This window comes from Indicator indicator, chromosome 1 (assembly GCF_027791375.1).
Source record: "Indicator indicator isolate 239-I01 chromosome 1, UM_Iind_1.1, whole genome shotgun sequence".
NCBI lineage: Eukaryota > Metazoa > Chordata > Aves > Piciformes > Indicatoridae > Indicator > Indicator indicator.
The window spans coordinates 108,244,752-108,269,908 of NC_072010.1; the positions used below are offsets into that span (position 1 = coordinate 108,244,752).

General features: G+C 38.1%; 1 protein-coding gene across 1 annotated transcript in view; it reads left to right on the forward strand.

Moving 5' to 3' along the window:
- NCAM2 (neural cell adhesion molecule 2) overlaps positions 1 to 25,157 on the forward strand; it is a 277,781-nt gene that overhangs the window by 247,171 nt on the left and 5,453 nt on the right. The window contains exons 17-18 of the mRNA XM_054393199.1: positions 13,267 to 13,471; positions 22,001 to 22,120. Of these exons, the coding sequence (XP_054249174.1) occupies positions 13,267 to 13,471; positions 22,001 to 22,120 (325 nt within the window). The remainder of the gene's footprint in view (positions 1 to 13,266; positions 13,472 to 22,000; positions 22,121 to 25,157) is intronic.

The following is a 25,157-nucleotide window of genomic DNA, read 5'->3' on the forward strand; positions in this document are numbered from 1 at the left end:
GACAAAAGAGCTTACAATATAAGTACCATCAGATGTCCACAGGCCAAAAAAAAAATCAAAACCAAAACAACAAACATACTTTTTTATAACATGCAGCTATCAAAAGAATTATCTACCACTGAATACTAGAAAAGCAGTAGAATGCTAGAAAAAAACCCAAGTAATAGTCAAAGAACTGCTCTGTATTTGTAGAGAGGGGGTCACTTCTTCATCAAAAAGAAATGAATTTTTTTTCCTATCTTACAAATTTAAGTTTGTTTATCTTTTTGAATGCTAGGAGAAAAAAAAGCAAATCATCACATATGTTGATGTTTCATTGCTAGGCCACACTTTAGAAGTATGGTAGTCTTATTGTCTGGAGTACTTGTTATAAGTAATTGCTTGCATTATGTTGCTTTATAATTAAAAAACTCTGTGCCAATTAAAAGGCAAAATTATTACATGCATTCTCTACAAATATTAAAAAGCTATAGTTTAAAATACTTTTCTGTAGCTCTTCTGAATTTTCCATTTCTAGTTACGATCCCAAAGAGTGTAATTAGGTCAGTCAGTGCATGCAAAGTCCTTCATGTAGCTTTTTGGAAATCTGTTAAGTTCCATGACAAATTCAACAAATGATGCTTGGATCTTCTATTGCACAGGGCTGGAAGAATGTGATTTATTGAATATGTGCAATGTGATTTGATTCTATTTTCTCAAATATAGTTTGATTATAAGAAATCTATGCATATACTTCACCACTGTGAGTTGCCTGGCTTTCCAGATACACCATCAGCTGGTGTTTCGTAAGAATATTTTGTTTCTGTTTTAATCCTCTTTAGAGTTGTGATTATTGTAGCTCCTTCTGTGATGTATTTAGCACTTTGTGCTTAATATAGATGTTTTATACTTTCTAGTGGATTTTAACAAACATTTCTACTCTAGCCATGCATCAACACATAAAATAGGTCCCTGCCAATAAACTTACTTCTCGTGACTGTGATGATGCAACATTCCATTTCATGGTATTCATTGGACTTAAAGCTATAGGGAGCTCAATTTTGACCTTTAGCAAAGAGTGGGGAAAGTATTTTTCCCCATTTCACACATTAAGAGAATGGCTTACCAATTCTGTAATTAGAACAATGGATACAAAGCCTCAGGAAAAAATGTTCATTTAGTAAGATCCACATAGATACTTTATTTCATACATTTGATTTTAGAATGTATGTTACTGACTATGTTTATGCTTCACTCCTCTGTTGCATACAGAATGACCCAAGAAAGCAATGTACTTTAGAGCTAAAGCAGAATTAAATATTTATTTTAAGATACTTTCCTTCAAATTGCTACCAAAATAAGAATGATAATATAACAATATATGTTGATATTTTTTTCCTCCTTATAGTTCATTTGGTTTGGACATTAATACCATTATGTTACAACTTTGAAATTAGTTGGTCAGATTTATTTTTTAATGTATCTTCACCCATGTAAGGGATATTAATATTTCTTAGAAATAGTGATCATGGAAAGTTTTTCCAGTTTCAATTTATTCTTGGAAATCTTCACTTTAAAACAAAACCTCATCTTAACTAAAACAAATAGCAATCATTTGAGAACACTGGGCTATGTCATAAGTAAGATGTCTTCAGAACGTGTGTATGTAAATCTGAAGATCTAATTTATTGGCAGAAACACTTAAAAAACCTAAATTACATATTTATATATGAAGTATAATGAAGAAGCTGGCATTCAAACAAATGCCATCATGAAAATATTGGTTTAATTGTGATATTTAGAAAAATTCTCACTGTTAAGTACACCCACTATTTCATCCACAGCCCTTGCCACTATGTCCTGTAACTTTAATCTAATGGTATGACATTAATTTGAAATTAATTACATTGATATTTGCCTGGCATAGTATGAAGAAATAGAATTTCCATTCTAATTTTGTAAGAGTCAAAACTCTGAGTTCCCAGTCAGCATCAGTTGAGTGAAAACATATTTTTCCATGCAAAAATAATATGAATATCTGCATTGACTTTGTTATTTAATTTTATAAATGTTATATTTATAACAAAAACTATTGTTGATAGGGAGCGTACCATTACTCTGTCTTTTTTAATGAAACTTTTTACTGTGATGCAGAGTATTTGAAATTCCTAGCTACAGAGTTATCACAGTGATATGAGGACAAATTTTCAATTGACTACTTCACAACTCTAACAACTGCTATTGCATATGCTAATTATGTTTTCTTAGGGAAAGAACCACCTTGGGCATGAACTTCTGCAAGAAGTTTTATTTTTCTCTAACTGGTTCTAAAATTCAGATAGTAAAATGTTTGGGTTTGTCATTATTATAACTTTACCCTGTAGTAACAAACAAAAAAAACCTGAAAGTACATCTCTAATTATGATGAGAGAACTGACTTTTGGCGAATATATCATAAGTAGATGCTTCTGTTTCCCTTGGGGGAGAACCTGCCCAAGTATGGCCTCATTAGAAACCTCTGTAAATCTCAGTTCACAACGGATCAACAGTGAATAGTTCAATCCCCACTGTGTGTGCTTTAGCAGAAGCGCCATCACAGGCCTCTCCCAGAAGCTCTTTCTCAGTTTGCAGGAACACAGTGGTGCACAAACACTGGGGCTCCTTTCTGAACAAAGACAGAGGCAAATTCTTTTGTGAGACTGTTGTCTGAAATCACATCCCTTCTGCTTTCTGATCTCGTTGTAAGATAGGGATGGGACGCCTATGACAAAATAAAATGTTCTCTTGTAGACACAATAGAGATCAAGTGCTGTTCTGAATAATAAAGAAAACCAAAGTGCAGATACAATCACAGCTAATGAGCACCTGCTACTGGGTTAAGAAAATCTTGAGTAAAATTTAGATGGTGTGATGGGAGGAAACATAAAATGAAGTTTGATTAAATTTTAACAGATTCTAGTATTTTCTTACTTTGGAACATTTTCTTAATTGCCTAAAATTTGAAACCTTAAAGCTCTTCTAAACATTTTCTTACATATTTTACCTGTCAGATACTTGTTTCTGTTCTGTTCTTTCTTAGTAAAGCAAGATAGGAAACTACTACAGGTGTGTATAAAAGCAGAAAAATTTAAATTTCAAAATAATTTTCCTTCTCTGGTTAGATATTTGAAGTACTCCTTGCCAGTTATAAATGTATTATCTTAGTGAGTCATTCTAACATTGCAGTTACACACATATATGGAGATAGGAGTTAGGATACAGAGAATGATAGACTGTGAACTCTGCAAACATATTGAGCTTCAACAAGGCCAAATGGGAAGTGTAGCTGCAAAGCTGTCTGGCAGAAAGGGACCGGGGGGTTCTAATCGACAAGCAGCTGAATATGAGCAAGCAGCATGCCCATGTGGCTAGGAAAGCCAAAGGCGTTCTGGCTTGTATAAAAAAATGCTGTGTCCAGCAGGAGTAGGGAGGTGATTGTCCCCTTGTACTCAGCTCTGGTGAGGCCACACCTTGAGTATTGTGGCCCATTTTGAGCACCTCAATACAGGAGAGATGTGGAGGTGCTGGAGTGAGTGCAGAGGAGGGCAATGAAACTGATGAGGGCCTGGAAAATAAGTTTTATGAGGAGCGACTGAAGGAGCTGGGCCTGTTTAGTTTGGAAAAGAGGAGGCTGAGGGGAGACCTCATTGCTCTGTACAACTGCCTGAAAGGACGCTGTGGAGAGGCTGATGCTGGTCTCTTCTCACAGGTAATTAGTGATAGAAGAAGAGGGAATGGCCTAAAGTGATGAGGGGGTAGGTTTAGACTGGACATTAGGAAAGAATTTTTCACAGAAAGAGTGGTCAGGCATTGGAATATGCTGCCCAGAGAAGTGGTTGAGTCACCAACCCTGGGGATGTTTAAAGGTTGTTTAGATGTGGTGCCTGAAGGTATGGTTTAGGGGTGAACCTTGTAGAGTATGGTTATTAGTTGGACTTGGTGATCCTGATTTTCCATCCTGCATGTTTCTGTGATTCTGCGATTGTGAAAGATGAAATGGAAAGCCTTCAGAATTTTTAGAAGCTAAATATACATTATAAATGACAAGCTAGCTTTTAATCCTCAGTGTCACAATGCCAGTGGGTTAAAGAGGCAAATTCAGATCACTTATCTTTTTTTCCAACTGATCGTAGCTTCAGTTTGAAGCTACCTAAAGTTTCCCTGTTAAATGAGAGAAATTGTAGGTTTGCTCTGATTTATATTCTTCTGTGTTAAACATTTTGAGATTATCAGATACTTGGAATATAGTTCTTTTCTTTTGACCCTACTTTTCCCATCCCAGTCAAAAGAGAATCAGTTAAACCAGTAAAGGGATTTTGTGACAGCAGAGCCAGACATTTCTGGGCAGTGTCCCAAAACCACTGTAATGAGAAAGAAAAAGAGGAAGAGAATAATGTCCTTCGGTTGTCATGTATCTCCTGAGATGAATAACTAACACAGTTTTGTTTGTATCTCTTTTTAAGAATATTTAATAATTATATCTTTAACAACGAGAGCAAAATTATTTTACAATATTTTGTGCAATCTGTGTGAAGATATAGAAGGTTTTAAAGTCTTGTCTTCCTACATATGAGAATGAGAAAAAAATGAAGAGAGACATTTGCAAATTAAGTTATAATTGGTAGGTATAGACTGAACAGCTTTAGAATTAAAGTAGTTTAAACTGTATAAAAATAATATGTCTTCACAAATTGAATTTAATATTCTGCTGTCATTCATACTTAGATGTTAGATAAGTAAATTTGTTCCTTTAAATACAGTAATTGTAAAAGGGATTTTAGGTCGTACAATTGACACTGTGTAAAATATTGCAATTTTTTTCAATGTCGTCACACATTTTGAAAAGCTAACATTCAACTGTCTGTAAGCTGAAGCCCTGAAATATTCTATGCTGAATTTATGCCTTAAATCCAAATTAGTGGCACAGAAACTTAAATAGGGTAATGATTATTCTTTGATATAGCAGTATATATCTAAAGAGCAGTATTTTTTTAATGTTTTGGTTTATAAACTTTTGAGTCTAAAGCTAGCTTCTTTCATAATTAGATTTTACTTCTTGTTCTTGTTTCCAGAGTTTTGACAAGGTCCTAATATTTACAAATTATTAATGAATCAAAATATTTACATAATACAACTTCAAATGTGATCATTTATTACAATGGGGCTATTACAATGTAACTTGCCATCTAGCTAAATATGAAAAATATTTCCCAGAAAAAAACACATGTACATGGAAAATAAAATACATCACTCTGTGGTTTTATGAGGTGTACAAAACATGCTGTTATCAAGTAACAAAATAACATTCCATTCCTCCATTTGTAGAGGAAATGTAAGGCCAAGTATTGATGCAAAAACTGTGATGTGCATACGAAAAAATAAATGTAAACTGATATAGTAGTTTCATTATGTAAGTAACTGTATGACAAATACCCAGTTAGATGGCTGAACCTTATTATGTGTTATCTATCATAACACATAATACCTGCACTCACATATATGCACATGTAAAGTTAATTAAGCCTTGTAAAGTTAACTATTAATCCTAACAGGACAATTAAAAAAAATATTTTTTAGATGTAATGGAGACTCATATACCATTTGTGTTCTATTATGCTAACAGTCTTCAGTCATCTACCCATTGTCCAGTATGTTGATGATTTCTAATTGCTCATTTTTTAGGAGAAAAGAAAACAAAAAACTCTTTTAGAAAATAATTTGAACAATATCAAGACAAATGTAGCATCTGAGGTCTATAATGACATTGCAGAAATTCTTGCTACATCCAGAGCTCATCTGAACTTATCATATAGTAGTTCACCCATCTCATTTCTCCAGGAATTTTCAGATTTTCCTTTGCTACACATTTATCAGGCATAATGTGTTAAGTGATGGAAACTGTTAAGGAAAATTGTATTTCTTGTAACACCAATGACAACAGCCTAATAAAACAAATAGTGTCAAATATCAAGAGTTGAAAATATACCAATATCAAGTGTAGAGAAACAGTAGCTGTTTCTCTGTTAAGTTTGGATAGTTTACAAGAACTAGATCAAGCAACTGAGGTAGGAATATCCACTTCTGTTCATTTGTATATGTTATAAAGTACTAAGAAACTGCAGTAGTAATTCTTACCACCCTATTATAGTGCATGATATTTATAGTTATTTTACATGTTTAACATTTTTGTAGAGCCAGTTTCTAGTGAATATTTTATTTTCACATGTTTTTAATTATAATACATGTTAAGTGAGCTGTAATGTGAGCCAAGTTAATCTTACTGTTTCCAACAGAATTACATTTGAAAATACAATGTACTAAAAACTGCTTCTGTGAAAAATTTTGCAAGCAGTGCAATTTCTGTAAGTTTCTGTTGTCAAAAAATAATCTGAAAGGCCAGGAAAAAAAATCTGTATTTCAAGTAGTTTATTTTGATTTGTGAAACAATAGTTTGGGGTTTTTTTCATCTCGTTCATATTTTCGTACCATTTTACTCCACTGATTTCCTTCATGCCTGTAGTATTTGCTGTCATCTCTGCTTTCTCCCTGAAAAATGTGTGCATAGTGTAAATGTAATGTCCCTCAGCATCTTTCCAGTGTCAAGAAATGTAACTTCATGTGTCTTTCATCTGTTGTTTAAAGTTAATTTTATTTTATGCAATTTCTGTCTAAGGTTTCGTAATAAAGAAAACCAACTTAAAGCATTTCTATCTGTATTTTATTGCTGATAAATTGTTTTGCTTACAGTACCTGCATTATGTATTTTGTAACTGATGTGAATTTTTCAATGTAGTATCAATCAATATTTTTGTTTCACAAGTAAACCTGAATGTTTTATCCAATAGTGAACATTAAAACAAGCAAACGAAACAAACAAAACAAAACCACAACCAAACCACCAAACACAAATCTAACCAAATGAAAAAAAGAACAATGAAAAAATCATTAAAATTAAAATTTCTCAATTTTTTAGTTTGGTTCATATTAGGTGCCTGACATGCCTCTCCACAAATGGAGCAGATATGCAAAATGTCTGTATAAAGAGCCTGTGCAGTTGATCCATACTGATTTAATCTATGAAACTGAAACTTTTGTATCCCAACAGGCAGATGTTTTAATATTTGTAGAAGTTATATTGGTACGTGACACTTTCATACCAAGCACAACTCTGCTGACACTTGCAGTTGTTAGGAGTGTAATTATTTCAAGTGAAAACATGTGCCATATACTGGAAGCATTCATTAAAATTCTCATTTTGTAGCTCATGTGTTTGCATTTAAGTATATTTTAAAGAGCCTGAAGAAAGTACTGTCAAACCTGAAATATTTTATCAATTCAATACAATCCCAACATAGTTCAACTCTTTTTCAGGTCTCCCAATTCTCTGACACTCTGGTTAAATCTATCACCTAGTATAAAGATGCAAAAATCTTTCAGGTCTCTGGTATGTGCATAGTATGATTTTGAATTCTTCTAAATAAATGTAATTATAATAATTTATTCTTTTATGTAATAACAGTATTGAAGGCACATGTAAGTATCTTTTTGGCATCCATATCAATCTTAATTAATCTGGATAAGTTTTTAGAAATTCCTCCAAGACATCCTCAGGAAATCTGTTGTCAGTTTTAATGGAGAAAATTGGAACCTGGGAACTTACTCATTTCCCCAAGTCTTGCTAAAACCTAGGTCCAGAGCTGATGCCACAAACTCCACAAAGCTTCCATTGTTGCACAACCTCTCCCTTCTCAATGCATAGGAGGACTGGAATCTCCCTGCCTGCTTTTCTCTGAGACTTCCCATAGAAATAGGCAGCGGTAAACAAATACCCTTTACTGTGATGAGTTGAATAGATATGTGAAAGTAGGAGCTGTTACTGCCTGATAACTCTTTGGGCACATTATAAATGCTTCTGAAGACTGCTTAGGGATCATTTCATGATGTCAGAATATTTTTAAAACTTTGCATAAAAAATAATAAACCACAAATCTAAAGAATATATTTACAACCCAGCATCCTTTTCTTTATAGTTAACACAGCCGCCTTTCATTTCCCTTCTTGTCCCTTAGCAGACACAGACAAGACATTGTTGACAGAACACTTGAGCTGCTCTTTGCATTATAACATTTGTCTTATTTAGCTGTTTCATTTATGTCTTCATATAAAAATGCTGTAAAGGGCCATTAGAATAAATGAGAACTCAAGTCATACTTAACTTCTTGCCCAGAAATAATCCCAGTAAAAGAGGTTTTCTTGTAAAATTTAGAGAAAAAAATTCATTTCGGAAAACTTGTTGGCAAGAGAATCTCTGCTGTAATAAAGAAAAGCTCCCACACTTACATAAATATCAGAAAATGATAGTTCTTCTGATAGATACCAGTTTAGATATGCTCGTTTCAGTAGCTTGCATCACTATAATTGATAATCTTGGTGTCACCACACCATTGACTGTGAATGTGCATCCCTCCTGTGTTTCATTGTCTATACTGCTTCTTTCTTTTTAGTGGCTACTCTTTCTCCCACTGAAACCATTGAAACTCTGCTGTCATTTGGCTCATATGGTTGATAATGAAGTTGTGTCATTTATGGGTAGAAGAAAGTCAAGAAAATTAGAGGAAACTTTCTCTGTAGTTAGTTATATCAGGATAATAATACTGTGCCCTTATTTTTTCAGAGCTGTGTGTCAAGCATCTGTCAGAACAAATTAGTCATACAGTAGAGAGTACAAATCCCTGTGTGCTTGTACACTGCCCTTCAGCAGTATCTGTCCTAGCAGAAAGTTACAGGAAAAATCACTGAGGGAGAAAAAGAATTAAAATTAATGTCTATCATAGCCTTGTTAGCATCTTCTTGTATTAAGAAACAGGATAGAAAAGAGTATTACTTATTGTCGTAGTCTCTTCTGCATCATATATTTTCCCAGTAAATGTTGCATAGAATCATAATATTTTTTTTAATCAATGATGCATCTGTACTGATACATTATATTTATTGAAGATAGACAAGTAGCTTCTGTGCACTTGCCTGGCTCAAAATCTGTTTTATCAGTTCAAATTGTTAAAAATGGTTCATGCACCTCTGGCTGTGGCAGACAAATTATTGGAGCTTGCTTGTATAGTGGTGGTGGGGGGAATCATTGGCTGTTCACTCTTTTTTGCCCACCATCACTTTTCTCTCAGTAAGAAACAGGAGTGTTTAAGTAATGAAAAGCTCTTGTACGAAGTTAAGAAATTGTTCCTCTTCTAATTAATACAGTATTCCAGCATCACATCATTCTCAAAGAAGAGCTAGGCACATACACCATGCATGCTACCCAAAACACAGGTTATTTTGGGTACCTGAAACTTGCAAGATTTGGACTATCACACAATCCTTGCATCCTGATTACACAGAAAAGGAACTGGAGCACAGAACAGCTCCATTTTAAACCACTCTGACATTCTCTATTGGAAAAATAAGAAGGAAGATGCTTTGACAGGCAGTGAGTTGTGCAAGTTCTGCAGTTTAAATATATTGATTTTCAATACGTGAAAATGCAAAGCATTAAAGGGCAGTGAAATATAAATATCAGTTATTTTTAAAGAGGAATGACTCTTTTTCACTTATATCAGTTGAGAGATTATTTCTACTTATGTACATATTAGAATGTAAGCAAAAGTGCAAAGAAAAACAAAAAAAAAAAAAACCCCACACACCCACAAAAAACCCCCCAAAACAAACAGAAAACAAACAAACAAAAAAGAGGTGTGTTTTGAAACATCTAGAAACAAATAAGTAATTGCAATGATTAAAACCCAAAAAAATGGTTGTTTGAGTATTTACAATACTTTGCCATTGCTGGTTTTTTGCATTATATGCTTGTGGTTTGGATGTATATTCTTTTCTATCCCTGTCTCCAGACCTTGAGCTTGGCAGTGCTTGTTCAAGCAATTGTCCTCACCTACACTATAATAGTATTAGTTGGTAGAAGAATCTCATGCAGCTTTTTAACATTTTGCTACTGCATCATAGTTGTTTAGATGCTCATCATAAGATACTAATTTTTCAGACCTATGTTTTCTGTCTTTTTAGGGGTTTTGAATGTGTATATACATCTTGTAAGCCTTTGATTCTGTGAAAAAGTTCCAGATCAGATATAAATCGAGATGTTTATAGTGAGTGTCATGGTTGGACAGCCTTTTTAAGAGTCAATACAACAGGGCACTTCAAGAAGACAATAAACAAGATTTTGTTGGGTTTTTTTTTCTCTTATTTAAGAAATAAGACTGTTTTTTTCTCTTATTTAAGAAATAAGAGAATTAAGCTAATGATTCACTTCTTAAAAATTAATTTTAAGGGTTTTTTTAATTAATATTAAAAATAAACCATAGCACAGATACTTTTAGAATGTAAGACGAGCAAGAAGGCTAATGACAGTCATGCTTTTCACCCTGCCACAGGCCATGTTTCTGTCACTCTTTGGTGTGTGGGAGATAAAGGAGAGAAATGCCAAAAAAGTATTGCCAATCATAAGGACACAGTCATCAGACTTTCAAATGTATGAACAAGTGGATTGGAAGTAGGAAAAACAGAACTTGGGGAAAGTAAGGCAATAGTAAGAATGGATAATGCTGAACAAAAAGGAAGTTATCACCATAAAAAGATAGAAATATATGTACCAGTCAAATACTTGGGTCTCAGATGTCTCACCAATACCAAGAAAATTAAAAATTTAAAAAAACAAGTCATCCCCAAAATGATGGCTAATAAATATTAATATAATTGAATAGGGGAGCAATATTGCTGTTATAAATATTTCCTTCACAGTGAAATGATTGTGGATGCTTTTCTGTCACTGAATCATTTTGGGTGGCAAGTTTGCCATATCACAATATTCCAGTGACATTAGAAATGCTGTTTACATAAGTGAAAATGTGTCTGCCCATTGTAAAGACCTTTTCAGACTGCATAAACAAAAAAACAAACCAATAACCGCCTCCAAAAAAACAAAACAACAAACGACCCCCCAACATAACCCGCAACTGAAAATGCAACAGCAACAAAACAATTCTAGATCCCATTACACATATGGATTAAACGACATATGTAGATAAAAGACACATATGGATAAAAAGATATTTTTCTCCTCCACATTGTTTGGTGGTAAAGAAGGTATAGAAGCAATAATTTTTCTGTATAAGGTCTTTAGAACTGTACTCTATAGAATTTAGTGGTATAGTATCTGTTGAAACATTTAAGCTTTACAATAAATTGGAATTAAGTATCTATTTATATGTTCCTGAGAACTCAGACAGGTAAACAAAAATGACTGACATTTGCACAGGAAGTCATCAAATGGATGGACGGATGAAGTAATTTCTGGAGGATGCATCAGTAATATATAATATTTAACTGGGAATATTGATGTTAAAAGAAAAGTAAGAAAATCCATTAATGTGATATGTCAACTTCCACCATTGCTGATGGGGCAATGCATAAATGATGCCTCATTTCATTGATGTTTCATTATTTTGTTATTTATATAGTGCTTTTAAAAATCTTTCTGAAGAAAGGAATATAATTTTGAAATCATATCTGGCTGTTTGTCTGACTATCCATTCATGCAAATATATACATGGAATTCTGTCTTATTACATAGTAACATTCTGAAGAACAATTCGAAAACAACCCATACAACAGATAATGAAATCAGTTGCATGGGAAGTCAAGTGTTCCCTTTCTTTTGAAAAGAGTTTTAACTTTTCTGCTTAAGAGTTCTATCACATAGACTAGCAAATTATATATATCTGTTAGTATGTACTGATTTAGAATTCCTCAAGAAAGTAATTTTCCAATTATATTTGAAGTGGTAAAATAGATATTTTCTTTAAAAATAGTTAAGCAGTAATACATAGTCTTAGATGATACTCTTAGTCTGAAAAGAGTCCATAATGTATCAGAGAGAACAGAAAGAAGAGGAAGATTATAGTAGTAGCTGTATTAAAAATCTTATGTTCTGTTACATTATATTATGTTTTGGTGTCCATTGGCAACAATATTCAAGTAATCTCATGTTAGAAAAATCTTGCTCTTACTTTGGCAACAAGCATAGATACAGCAGCACATGGAAATGTAGCACTTCACTGCTGACTCATCCATCACTCCAATGGATGGGAACATTAAGCAACGCTTATATGCAACACAAATGTGCAAAAACCCAGCTCCACTCCCACGTGGAGTGTGCTCAGGGCATAGTGTCACAAAAGGCAATTGCCACCAGCCAATTTCTGACACCTTCTTGAATTATCTGGGTGCATGAACATTACCAAGGTGACCTTGTTTTTTTTCCCCTCATTTATGGATCAGGTACAAGTCCTGAACTTTATAAGGGTCATCTGCATTCACAAGTATAATAGTTGTTTTGAAAAAATTGCACTGTTTGTTGTTGTTCTGAAAAATCACACGATTGTTGTTCTTCTGAAAAAATATTTGAAGCACTCTGTTGTGTAACTAGCTGTGGAAATGTCAACAGATTATTTCATCTGAGATTTTTGTGTAGTGTTAACTAGGAATCAACTGTCATAATATGAATACAGCAAGCAAGATCAAGTGTGGAATATGTTTATTTTAAAGTGTATGAATTTATTTTCAAGGTACAAGATCATACAAAATGAGTTTCTAACCTTATGACAATTTAATAATATACATAGTTTTCCTCATACTAATTTATTTCAGACCAGGTGTGTGCAACTGTTTGCAGATGAGATATCTTGAATTAACTTCTTTGAAGACTTTCTCATTCTACTTTAATTTTTTAAAATGACCTTTACAAGAATAAATACTGTTTTGACACTTTTTAACATTTCAGTAGTTCTGCTTTGCACCACTGCTAATTAATTATATTTTAAATGTGGAAAATGACAACTTTTATCAACTATTACTATGTTGACTATATAAAATGTTTTTCTTAGGCTGCATAATGATACTTTCAGTCTTGAAATGTGTTTTTTTTTTAAATAATGCCATTTATTTTCTGTGACCATATTGGAAGTTTTATAATGAGAAAATACTATGTAGAAAAGATGTATTCTGTGATTTTTATAACCAGGTTGTATACATGCTTAATCTTGAGGACTGTTTATTTCCACTAATTTCTGAGTGGCTCATTTCTGAACACCCTTTATTGTCCTGGCTTACAGTTTTAAAGGTTTAGAAAATGATGGTTTAGGGATTAATTTTCTTAAATTTTATTTTTTTCTTTTCTTCAAGATACCCTTTTTAATGGTCTTGGACTTGGTGCTGTCATTGGCCTGGGAGTGGCAGTTCTTTTGTTAATCCTGGTTGTGACTGATGTTAGCTGCTTCTTTGTGCGACAATGTGGACTGTTGATGTGCATTACCAGGAGGATTTGTGGGAAAAAGAGTGGCTCAAGTGGAAAAAGTAAAGAACTGGAAGAAGGAAAGGCTGCTTACTTGTGAGTATTATTCACATATTTCAGGAACTTCATTAAAAAAAAAAAATTGGATCCCCAGTTTACATTGACTTCTTAGCTATTATGTGGTATGGCAAAGGAAATTCGTAGACTGTTAATATTACTTGGAAAATGTTTCCTCTGAAAAGTATAGAATTATTTGTGGTCAAGTTGCCTCAAAAGAAAAATGGACACAAAAAGGCTGTTACCATACCTCACCTTAAGATGACCTCTTTATCCAGCTTGACACAAAGGAAATAAATTGTAATTCAGTAATTGTTATAGACACATAGATGGTCCATGAGGAGCACATAACGTATCATTGTAAATCCATTTCTATAAATTATAAAATCACAGAATAGTAGGGGTTGGAAGAGACCTCTGTAGATCACATAGTCCAATTCCCATGCTAACACAGGCAAACCTAGATCAAGTTGCACAGGAACATGTCCAGGTGGGTTTTGAAAGTATCCAGAGAAGGAGGCTCCACAACCTCTCTGGGTAGACTATTCCAGTGCTTGTCACCCTCAAAGTAAATAATTTTTTTCCTTAGGTTCAAGTGGAACCTCCTCTGTCCTAGTTTGTGCCCAGTGTCCTTTGCTTTATCACTGGACACCACTGAAAAGAGCCCAGCCCCATCCTTATGATGTCCAACGTTTAGATAGTTGTATGCATTGCTAAGATCCCCTCTATTTTCCAGGCTGAAGAGCCTCAGGTCTTTCAGCCTCTCCTTGTAAGAGTGATGCTCCAGTCTCCTTATCATTTTTGTGGCACTCCATTGGACTATCTCCAATATTTCCCTGTCTCTCTTGAACTGGGAAGCCCAGAACTGGAGACAATACTCCAGGTGTGGCCACACCATGGCAGAGTTTCTTGCTTATTAATATGTATTATGAAATGCGAAATATTAATATCACAATTATTATTTATTAAAATATAAATAACTTTTCAACAGGAAATATGCAGTTTCTAGAGTAAGGTTGTGGATATGTTCTCTATAAACTGATACAGTTTAACAATTTTGAACCAAATTCGAAAAATACGAAACAATTATTCAGTAAGAGAACTAGGGTGCAATCTGCCATTAGTCCACCAGGGGGCGACTTGGCAGGCACCAGGCAGCTGGATACAGTGGTGAGGCTAGCTGTCAGGGCACATACAATTAAAGGACCCTTTCAAAGACACTTAAACCAACTTTTTACTCACGAATTACAACTCTGGGCATTACCAGGGACTGCTTTATAATCCACACCTTACAATACCATGCAGGCTAAGGTGCGGGGATTTTAAACAGACCCAAAATTGGTGTTAAACATGTAAACACTGGAAAAGATACAGTTTCACTTGCTGAGCTGGTTGCCAAGCTAGTTGATAAACTGGTTGCTGGCGAGGCTTTGAGGGGCTTGGTGGGTGGTGTAGCTGGCTCTGGGGGTGGTCTCTTCCAGATGCAGTGAAGACAGCTTTCGTCTGCTGCTGCAGGGGTATGGCTTGGACTGGTTCACCTGGAACAGGCTCTCAGGCAATTCCCTTGGTGCTGACGGCACTGTGGAGTTTGCAGGACACTGTGGGAGAGCAGTTCCCCTGTTTCAGTGGCTGGAGAGCATGAGGTGGGGGGATTCTATGAGATGAAAGATCTGGGCTGCCAGATCTTGTCTTCATTACTCTTGGTGGGGGAAAGTAGTAGCTGTGGCTCCTAATTCGAGCACTGAAGGTGGGATTCATCTCACCTAGCTCCTCACAGCTGAAATAGAGCCCTTCAAATCTGGGCTGGCAGCCCTTCCTTCAACACAGAGAGGGAGGCACCTCCACAGCATCTCCCCTGCTGTCACCTGGTTCAGAAAGGAGTCTTTTTTTTTTTTTCTCTAGCAGTCTCTGTTTCTGTTGAGGAACCTGAGGCTCAGGCAAGCTACTTCTAGATCATAGGGGTTGGACCTGATGATCTCTTGAGGTCCCTTCCAACCTCTGACATACTGTGATACTGTGATTCTATGGCAGAGAGTGCCTTTCCCCCTGGCTCAGCTCGGAAATGAGCAAGCGTAGCCAATTCCCCAGTGGCTGCTTTTCCCGTTTCTAGGGTTACAGGGCAACTGTGTCGCCCTGGCACTTGGACTTTTGGGTGTGGAGCGACAGGCAGCTCCTTCTCCTGTGACTTAGCAGGAGTGGCTGGACGTGGTTGCAGCTTTGCGAGTGGTGGGTACATGGGCCGGCTTTGGCTTGCAGGTCTGTATCTCTGTGCTTGCAGCAGACATGGTTAGAACAGACAAAAGGAATTCGGGCAAGTTGTCCCTGGGACTTGGCTTTTCAGGTCTCTGTCCCTCCAGGTGCATTTAGGCAGCTTCTTCCTACTGGCGGGGCTGCAGTATGACACTAAACTGGCTATACTTTCAATGCAGCTTATGCAGAGGACTCTGCTGGCTCCCACGTAAACTGAGGCACAACAGCACTTCCTGGGTAGCAGTGCTTCTCTCCAGACTGCAGACAAAGGCAGAGCCAGTGCACAAGAGCAGAACATGTGCAAGGATCAAGAGGAAGGAGCAAAGAAGTGAAAGTGCAAAAGCGCTTAATAGAAAAAGAGTGAAAGAGCGAGTTGTTTACAATTTGGGTAATATTTATAATTTGCTCAAGGCTTGGATTTAGCCAATGGTCAAACTTGGTTAAAACCATTAGCCTAATACGGAGCATATAGCCAGAATTTGCCCATACTTGGAAGAAGCACAAGCACAGCACAAGTATCCCACATGGTGGGTGCGTGCTCTTGTTTACCCCAACAAGACAGGTTGTCTTGTGGGCACCTGGCTGTTTGTTTTCTCGGCTCTGAGCTGAGTGCTGACTCCAGAAAGGAGGGGGAAGAGGGGTTTGAGCAAAACATGTAGGGACATGTTTTGGGAATATTTTGGGCATAATTCTAGGCCTAATGCAGCCTTTACCACACAGAGTAGAGGGGGAGGACAACCTCCCTCAACCTGCTGGCCACACTCTTCTTAATGCACTCCAGAATACCATTAGCCTTCTTGGCCACAAGGGCACATTGCCGATTCATGGTTTATGTGTTGTCCACCAGCATTCGCAGGTTCTTCTTCGTGGAGCAGTGGTGCATGGCATTATTCCTTCCCAGGTGCCAGACTGTGCACTTTCCTTTGTTGAACTTCATGAGGTTCATCTCAATACATCTTTTTGCTGCTAATATCCAAAAATCCATCATATGCATCTGGCAGTGTGGGTAAACCTTGGAGTGAAGGACTTACTGTTACAGAAAAATCATGAAAGAGGTTTCTTTCTCAGATGTAGCACTTGATGGAAAATCTTGTTTCTTGCGTATATATATATAAACGTCAGGAATAAAAAATATTGTTGATTTTCAAAAATAGGAGCACTGAGCTGGATGTGGGCGAGATGCTAGTGAGCATGGTTGCTCTTAATAGCAATAGTCAAGGATTGCTAAAGATAAATGAGGAATAAACAGTCCTGATACTCAAAAATACCATTGTGTAATGGCTACTACATCAGATAAGTGCAAATGAACTGATCATTTATGTGCAAATACATGCCCTTAAATGATAAGAGTGGAAAGTGAGATCTCTGGCAAAATAGTTCATATACTGATTGCATGAAGTAATTGGACTTTAAAGATTCACCATTTATGGAGTTTTCAAAACGTTAGCTGGAGAGAGTTACTTCTGGGCCCTCGTTTAAAGCAGTTCCATTTCTTTACTAAAAAAAAAAATGCTTCATTTCATCATTATGTTCATCTGATAGACTTCTGATGTGTACACCATAATATTCCACATCTAGCTGGCAGCCTGTCACTAGTGGTGTCCCCCAGGGATCAGTGCTGGGCCTCATCCTGTTCAATATCTTTATTGATGATCTGGATGAGGGGATTGAGTCAATCATCAGTAAATTTGCAGATGACACCAAGCTGGGAGCAGGTGTTGATCTGTTAGAAGGTAGAAGGGCTCTGCAGAGGGACCTTGACAGGCTGGACAGATGGGCAGAGTCCAACATGATGGCATTCAACAAGTCCAAGTGCCGGGTGCTGCACTTTGGCCACAACAACCCCATGCAGAGCTACAGGCTGGGGTCAGAGTGGCTGGAGAGCAGCCAGGTGGAAAGGGACCTGGGGGTACTGGTCGACAGCCACCTGAACATGAGCCAGCAGTGTGCCCAGGTGGCCAAGAGAGCCAATGGCATCCTGGCCTGCATCAGGCATAGTGTGGCCAGCAGGAGCAGGGAGGTCATTGTACCCCTGTACACAGCACTGGTTAGGCCACACCTTGAGTACTGTGTCCAGTTCTGGGCCCCTCAGTTTAGGAAAGATGAATTGCTGGAGCATGTCCAGAGAAGGGCAACGAGGCTGGTGAGAGGCCTTGAGCACAAGCCCTATGAGGAGAGGCTGAGGGAGCTGGGACTGTTTAGCCTGGAGAAGAGAAGGCTCAGGGGAGACCTCATTGCTGTCTACAACTACCTGAAGGGAGGTTGTAGCCAGGAGGGGTTTGGTCTCTTCTCCCAGGCAACCAGCACCAGAACAAGAGGACACAGTCTCAAGCTGTGCCAGGGGAGGTTTAGGCTGGAGGTGAGGAGAAGGTTCTTCACAGAGAGAGTGGTTGGCCATTGGAATGTGCTCCCCAGTGAGGTGGTGGAGTCACCATCCCTGGAGGTGTTCAAGAGGGGATTGGATGTGGCACTTGGTGCCATGGTTTAGATAGTCATGAGGTTTAGGGTGACAGGTTGGACTCGATGATCTTTGAGGTCTCTTCCAACCTTCTTGATTCTTGATTTGTGAGAATGCTGTCTTTGTGTGATTTAAATAACTTTTGTTGGCCAAATTTATGTGCTCTAGCTCTCCCAATAGTCAGGCCTTACAGGTAATTCTCCTGCAGCTTCCCAGATCCCATCCTTCACTAGATGCCTGTAATGCAGATCAGATTTTGTAGTTCTCATTATTCATAGGAGTATTGGGTTGCTTTGTTGTCTCTAGTAGAGATGTGTCTTTTTTGGGGTTTAATTCTGGCTATTGGGATTCAGACTACATCTTTCTCAGGTAGCTTGATTATACATCTTCAGTGGGTTCTTTTGGGAACAGCTCCACAGAACAAAACCAATCATAAGAAGACACAAAACATACATCAAATAATGTTTCTGAAAAAAAGTTATGTTGTAAAAGAGCCGTTTCCTAATTCTCCACTGCTTACAGTAAGAGAAGGAATAATAGCATATTTTCTGTTGTGTGAAGCCAGCATGTCCAGGTCAATATAATCAAGATGTGAAGCTTCTGGCTCTGACTCAGCTGTCATTTCCTATTAAGCACAGCACTTCACTTTATGCTTTAATTTCCCATTCAAGACATGACGAAGTCTGAATTGATGTACAGGCCCTCCTGAATAGGAAGACCTTAGGGAGCTAAAGTTGCAAGTGTCACTTGACAGCAGTTTATATCTTGATAAAAACATCTCATACCTAAATGCCATTCCATGCTGTCCCAGAAAAGTATAAAGCTGGTCACTTAATATTAGTTCCTCCATGACGCTTGATTTGCAAGAACAACTATCTTATTTAATTATATTTCCTTCCTTATTGGGGTGATCTTCAGTCAATCAGATCTTAAAATATTTGGGACTGCTCTTATTTTAGCTTGTTCTCTGCATAAATAAACTGTCAGGCTAAAATTTCAAAACTAGCTTGAGTGGTCACAATTTGAATTTATTTGATGCCAAGTGCCACTCCCTAAAAGACACTGTCATTTCCCTGTTTTAAATGTCAGTTCACATTTTGGATTTTGGAGTGTGTTTATGGTACAGTTCTTTGTTATATTTTGATTGTAGGATATATATAGTCATTAATTGTGTTCCATGCATAATAAATGTAGATGATAAAATGCATATAACATACACACAGCAAATGGGAACAGAAATGACATAATGTATTTCATACAGATCATTTTCCCTTCTGTGGAATTCTTAATTCTTACACAGTTTGTGCTTTCTGTACAGACCAATTCCTCAATCCTATGTGAATTCCATTAATGAGTAACATCATATTAGACTTTGGGTCATGCAGCAAGGTATGTTCATCTTTAAGACTGCAGATGTACAGACAAACCAGGTAGAACTTTGAGCTCCCTCCACAAGTCCTACTATGGTACATAATCTTTCCATAGGTATGAAGTAGCCATGACAGATGTGATGTTACGTTACGGGCAACCTGCACCAGTGTTGCACCACCCTCATAGTAAAGAACTTCTTGCTATAGTCCAATCTAAATCTACCTTTTTCTAGTTGCCTCTCATCCTATTGCTACATGCTCTTGTAAACAGTCCCTCCCCAGCTTTCTTGAAGGACCCCTTCAAGTACTGGAAGGCTGCTATAAGGTCTTCCCAGAACCTTCTCGTCTCCAGGGTGAACAACCCCAAATTCTCTCAGCCTCTGCTTTGTATGATTCATTCTATGATTATGCTCATCATCTACAAAAATGAGCATTGTATACATTTGTGTATCTTAAAGTACAGTTTAATTTGCAGAGGTGAATAGCACATGCATTTAAAACAATACAGCAACAGAATATTTTAGACTTTGACCTGTTAATTTTTCCCCAGTCAGCTTCTTGACTACACTGTTATCTGTGATACGCTTTTCTTAACCTACAAAGATTTCCCTTGAGGATACCTACCAGAGGACAGTAGCATTTTCCAGGTACTTCCTGAATAGATGGATTGTTGTAGTTGTAACAACCTATTCAACAATTTACTTCTTAGGAAAATTACGAAAATCTGCAATATTAATTATATAAGGGTTTAACTAGGTCTTTGCTATGGCACATAGCAGTCTGACTGCTCTCTAGAACATCACAAATCCAGAAAACAGTCCATTAAATATAAAACTGACTGTTCATCTGTAACTGTGTTCCCCTGTGTTTTCAGAATGCAGCTGATGAAGTTCCAGGGTATGATTCCTGACCTGTAACAGAAATAGAGTTGAAATATTCAGAGGGAAATGTCAAATTGAAACATCAAATGTATATTGAATATCATTTGATCTACCTTTTGAGAGTAAAATTATAGGCAAGTTATTTAGTACTAATATTGTTAATACTGCTACAGCAGTGAACAGCTATTTCCATATTGGAGTGTTTAAGGCTAGGCTGGGTGAGGCTTCGAGCAACCTGGGCTAGTAGGACGTGTTCCTTCCCATGGCAGGGGGTTGGAACCAGGAGATCTTTAAGGTCTTATCCAACTCAAGCCATTCTATGATTCTGTGATTCTGTGATATGATGACCATATTATTAATGAAGAGAAGAACTTGGGAATACCGGTGGATGAAAGCTGGATATGAGCCAGCAATGTGCTCTCACAGCCAACAGTATCCTGAACTACATCAAAAGAAGCATTGTCAGTAGGTAAAGGGAGATTATTCTTCCCCCATACTCTTCTCTAGTGAGACCTCACCTGGAGCAGTATACTCTGAAGTCCCCAGTGCAGGAAGGACATAGAGGAGGGCCACACAAATTATCAGAGGGCTCTGACACCTTTCCTAGGAAGAACAGCTATGACATTAGGGGTTGTTCGTCTTGGAGAAAGGAAGGCTCCAGGGAGACTTCATTGTGGTGTTTGAATGCTTAAAGGGAGATTATAAGAAAGATGAGGGCCTGTTGAATAGGACAAAGAGTAATGTTTTTAAAGTGAAAGAAGAGAGTAGATTCAGGCTACATTAAAGGAAGAAATCTTTTGTAATGAGAATGATGAAACACTGGAATGGATTGCCCAGAGAGATGGTAGATGCTCTGGAAACATTCAGGGCCAGGTTGGATGGTGCTCTGAGCAACCTATTTTAGTTGACAATTTCCCTGCTTATTGAAGGAGGGTTGGACTAGATGACTTTTAAAGGTCCCTTCCAACCCAAACCATTCTGTCCCTCTATGATTATCAACAAAACTCACTGCTCCATCTTCCTTTGAATCATTGTCCCATTAGCACAAAGGTTGTTCATTTATTTACATGCAAGACTAGCATTTGTTTCGAAAATGGAAATATGATGCAGAAACAAAGACTTCATTCTGCCAGTGTGAGCAGAGGGATCTAGATTCTTACAGCATAAGGGCTCTCCCCTCTTCTGTCAACTGAGATAGTCACAATCTCATAAAATTAAATTGCACTTCTGCGGCATGCATTTTGACATGAAACCTCTTTGCACTAAAACAAAAATTCAAGCACGACTAGGCATCAAATCCTGTAGAAAAGTTTACATCTATTCCCATAAAGAGGCCATCATCTTACTGCCATCATCTTATTATTTAGTCATAAACAAAATGCTCTTTTGAGATGTTAATCCATGATGTTTTCAGAGTTAGATAAGTAACCACGGATACAGGATGCTTTGAAGACTTCAAGGAACTGGTGTCTCAGTGGTGTTAGTCACTGATAATTAGTTCTGCATTTTATTTGCTGAATTTCAAGAGAAGGGAACTTGGTAATTAGTCATGTGCAATTTTGTGGTTATTATGATGATATGAGACTAAGAATATTTTAATAATTTTTAGGAAAGATGGATCAAAAGAGCCAATAGTGGAAATGAGAACAGAGGATGAAAGAATTACCAATCATGAAGATGGGAGTCCAGTAAATGAGCCAAATGAGACAACTCCACTCACAGAACCCGAGTAAGTAGTCTGACATTCCATGGAGTTTCACACAAGCTCCTCCTGATTATGAGGACAGACTGGCCTTCCCACACTCTGGGTGGGAGATACACAGCATCATCAGAGTATTGTGCTGTGACACGGTGTTTTGTTTTGTTTTGGGTTTTTTAACAATAATTGATCTAAAACATAGTGCTTCACAATAGCTGAGGTTATCACTAGACATTTTGCTTGTTTTTCTGTGACCCATAGTACAACCATATGTGGGTGTTACCCAGCCCCTGGGTGACAACCCCATGGCAGCAGCAGCCCTGTAGCATATTTTTACTCTACAACCTGTTTGAAGGTTGGTGAGTATCCAGAAAAAAAATCTGGCCCTCTCTGCTGTTCTGACTCCTGAGGAGTTCTTCTTGTGCTCTTGGTGAAAACAGACCTCACTCCATGGCAGGGTGGTAGAGGCAGCACTGCCTGCCTGCCATCCCCATCCCAGTGGCCCCCCTAACCAGGGAACATGAACCCCACACCAGCTCCACCCTCATCAGGAGCTTGTACCCAGCCCTTGCCCTGATGGGACATGGACATGGTGGTGTTGGGTTGATGATTGGACTTGGTGATCTTAGAGGTGTTTCCCAGTAAAAACAATTCTATGACTCTACAGACTCTCACTATGCTGCTGCATTTAGAAGCTGGATGGTGAGAGCAGGACTCTGCCTACACTGTTTGGTGCCCAGGCTGGCCCTGATACTCCCCTGCCACTAGTGGCTACCTCCAAACCCCATGGGGAACCAAAACTGGCAAAAGCAGGTCACAGTCCCATCGCTTTCTCTCAACCATGACATCTGCAGTCACCTCAACCCCCCTGCGGTGGTGGCTAAGCATCAGTGCAAGGACTTTTTTAGTCAGCTGTAGCTGATCTTTACCACCTACTCACCAGTTATTAATCACCCTGCAGGAAGAATCTCCTGACTCTCTGAAAATGGCCTTAAACTGAGTCACACATACACCCTGTATATGAGGCAGAATGATCCCATGTGCCAGAAGCCCAGCTCTTCACTGGGTAGTCTCTGCCTGCTTTCATTCACATAACTGAGATCTTAGCTCAGTATTTCTATCCATGTGGTGTAATTTGATAGATAGTGCTGAAGTGCAGCCACTTTGCTTAGCTCCCGCATGCTGTCTTCCCATCCCTGCAAGATGCTCACAGCACAGAAATTGCAGCGGTTCTCATATGGGCTTTCAAGCTCCAGCTGCCTTCTGAGTAATTGTCATGGTTACAATAATGAGTTATGAATTATGAAATATTAGTAATATAATAATAATAACAACATTATTACTTATTAATAAAAAACTAATAACTTTTTAACAGTGCGTGTGTGTGTGGATAGATAGATAGATAGATAGATAGATAGATAGATAGATAGATAGATAGATAGATAGATAGATAGATGCAGATTCTAGTGTACGGTCGTGGGTATAATCCCACAAATTGGTACAGTTTAAAAATTTTGAACCAAATTTGAAAAATATGAAACAGAAATAAGAGAACTAGGACGCAGTCTGCCATTTGTCCACCAGGGGACCTCGACAAGACACCTGGCAGCTGAATACAGTGGTGAGGCTAGGTGTCAGGCACATACAATTTTAAGGGAACCTTTCAAAGAGACTTAAACCAATTTTTACTCACAAATTATAACTCCAGGCATACCGGGATGATGCTTAATAATCCACAGGTTACAATACCATGTGGGCTAAAGCACGGGGTCTTTAAATAGAACCAAAACTGGCATTAAATGTGAACACTGAAGAAGTTTGTTTCACTGGTGAGCGCTTGTTGCTTAGCTGGTTGCTAAGCTGATTGCTGCTGAGGCTTCAGGGACTTGTCAGGGCTGTCGCTGGATCCAAGGGTGGTCACTTCCAGATGCAGTGAAGGCAACTTTCTCCCGCTATGGTGCAGCATGGGCTCTGCGGGGATGCGCTGGAGGCTGGTTCACCTGAAACAGACTCTCAGGTGCTTTCCTTGGTGCTGGTGGCTGCAGGACACTGTGGGGGAGCAGTTTCCCTGTTTGCACCAGACATGATGTCTCATTGCAGAGTGCAGCAGGCTTCCCATGGCATGAAAGCCTATGAAGCTGTCTGGGACACTCCCAGGTGGTCCCAGCAGGGCATGGATGGTGCTTGGAGAGGTGGATGGTGGCTTCTTCTCTCACAACTTAGCAGCCAACACAGGAACAGCTGGGCACAGTTCTGGCTTTTGCGAGCAGCGCATGAAGGGCAGTTTTGGCTTGCAGGTCTGCAGCTTTTATGCTTGCAGCAGACATGCTTAGAACTGCTAAAAGGGATTCAGGCAATTTCTCCCTGGGGCTTGACTTTGCGAAGGGGGTTCTGTGTGGTTAGGCAGCTTCTTCCTAACGGTGGGACTGCAGATACGATGCTAAGGTGGCTGTAGTTTCAGTGCAGCTTATGCAAAGGACTCTTTGCTGTTTGTGATGGAGAGGTTGTTAACTATGATTTATGGAATTCGAAATATGAAAATTAATTACTAAAAATTATTAATAAATGATTAATCACTATTTTATATACAGATTCTAGTGCATGATTGTGAGACACATCCCATAACTGGTTTAGTATCTACAATGTGAACCCAATTAGAATACAAAATTAATTTTGATTAAAGGAACAAAGTTGCAATTCCACTGCTTGTCCACCGGATGATTACTGGACAAGCCATTTGCGGCTAACTGTAACTATATACAGAGAAGAGTTACAATATGTCAGAGGCAATTCGAACATAGGCTTGAACAAGGCTCCAGCTTTAAACTGAATGTTAGTGGATGCTGCACATGTGAAAAGATACACTGTGTCTTTTGTTTGTAGTGAACCTAGTTGCTAGGCAATGCTAGAGAACTGCTGCCTGCGCAGCTGCGCTGGAGCCGGCTCTGGGGCTGGTCCATTCCAGGGAGGGGCTCCCAGGGCTGAGGCTGTGGCTAAAAGCTGCTGGTGGGCCCACGGTGGGGGAGGCTTCCCTCCGGATGGCGACAGTGGGGGCAACCTTTTCCTT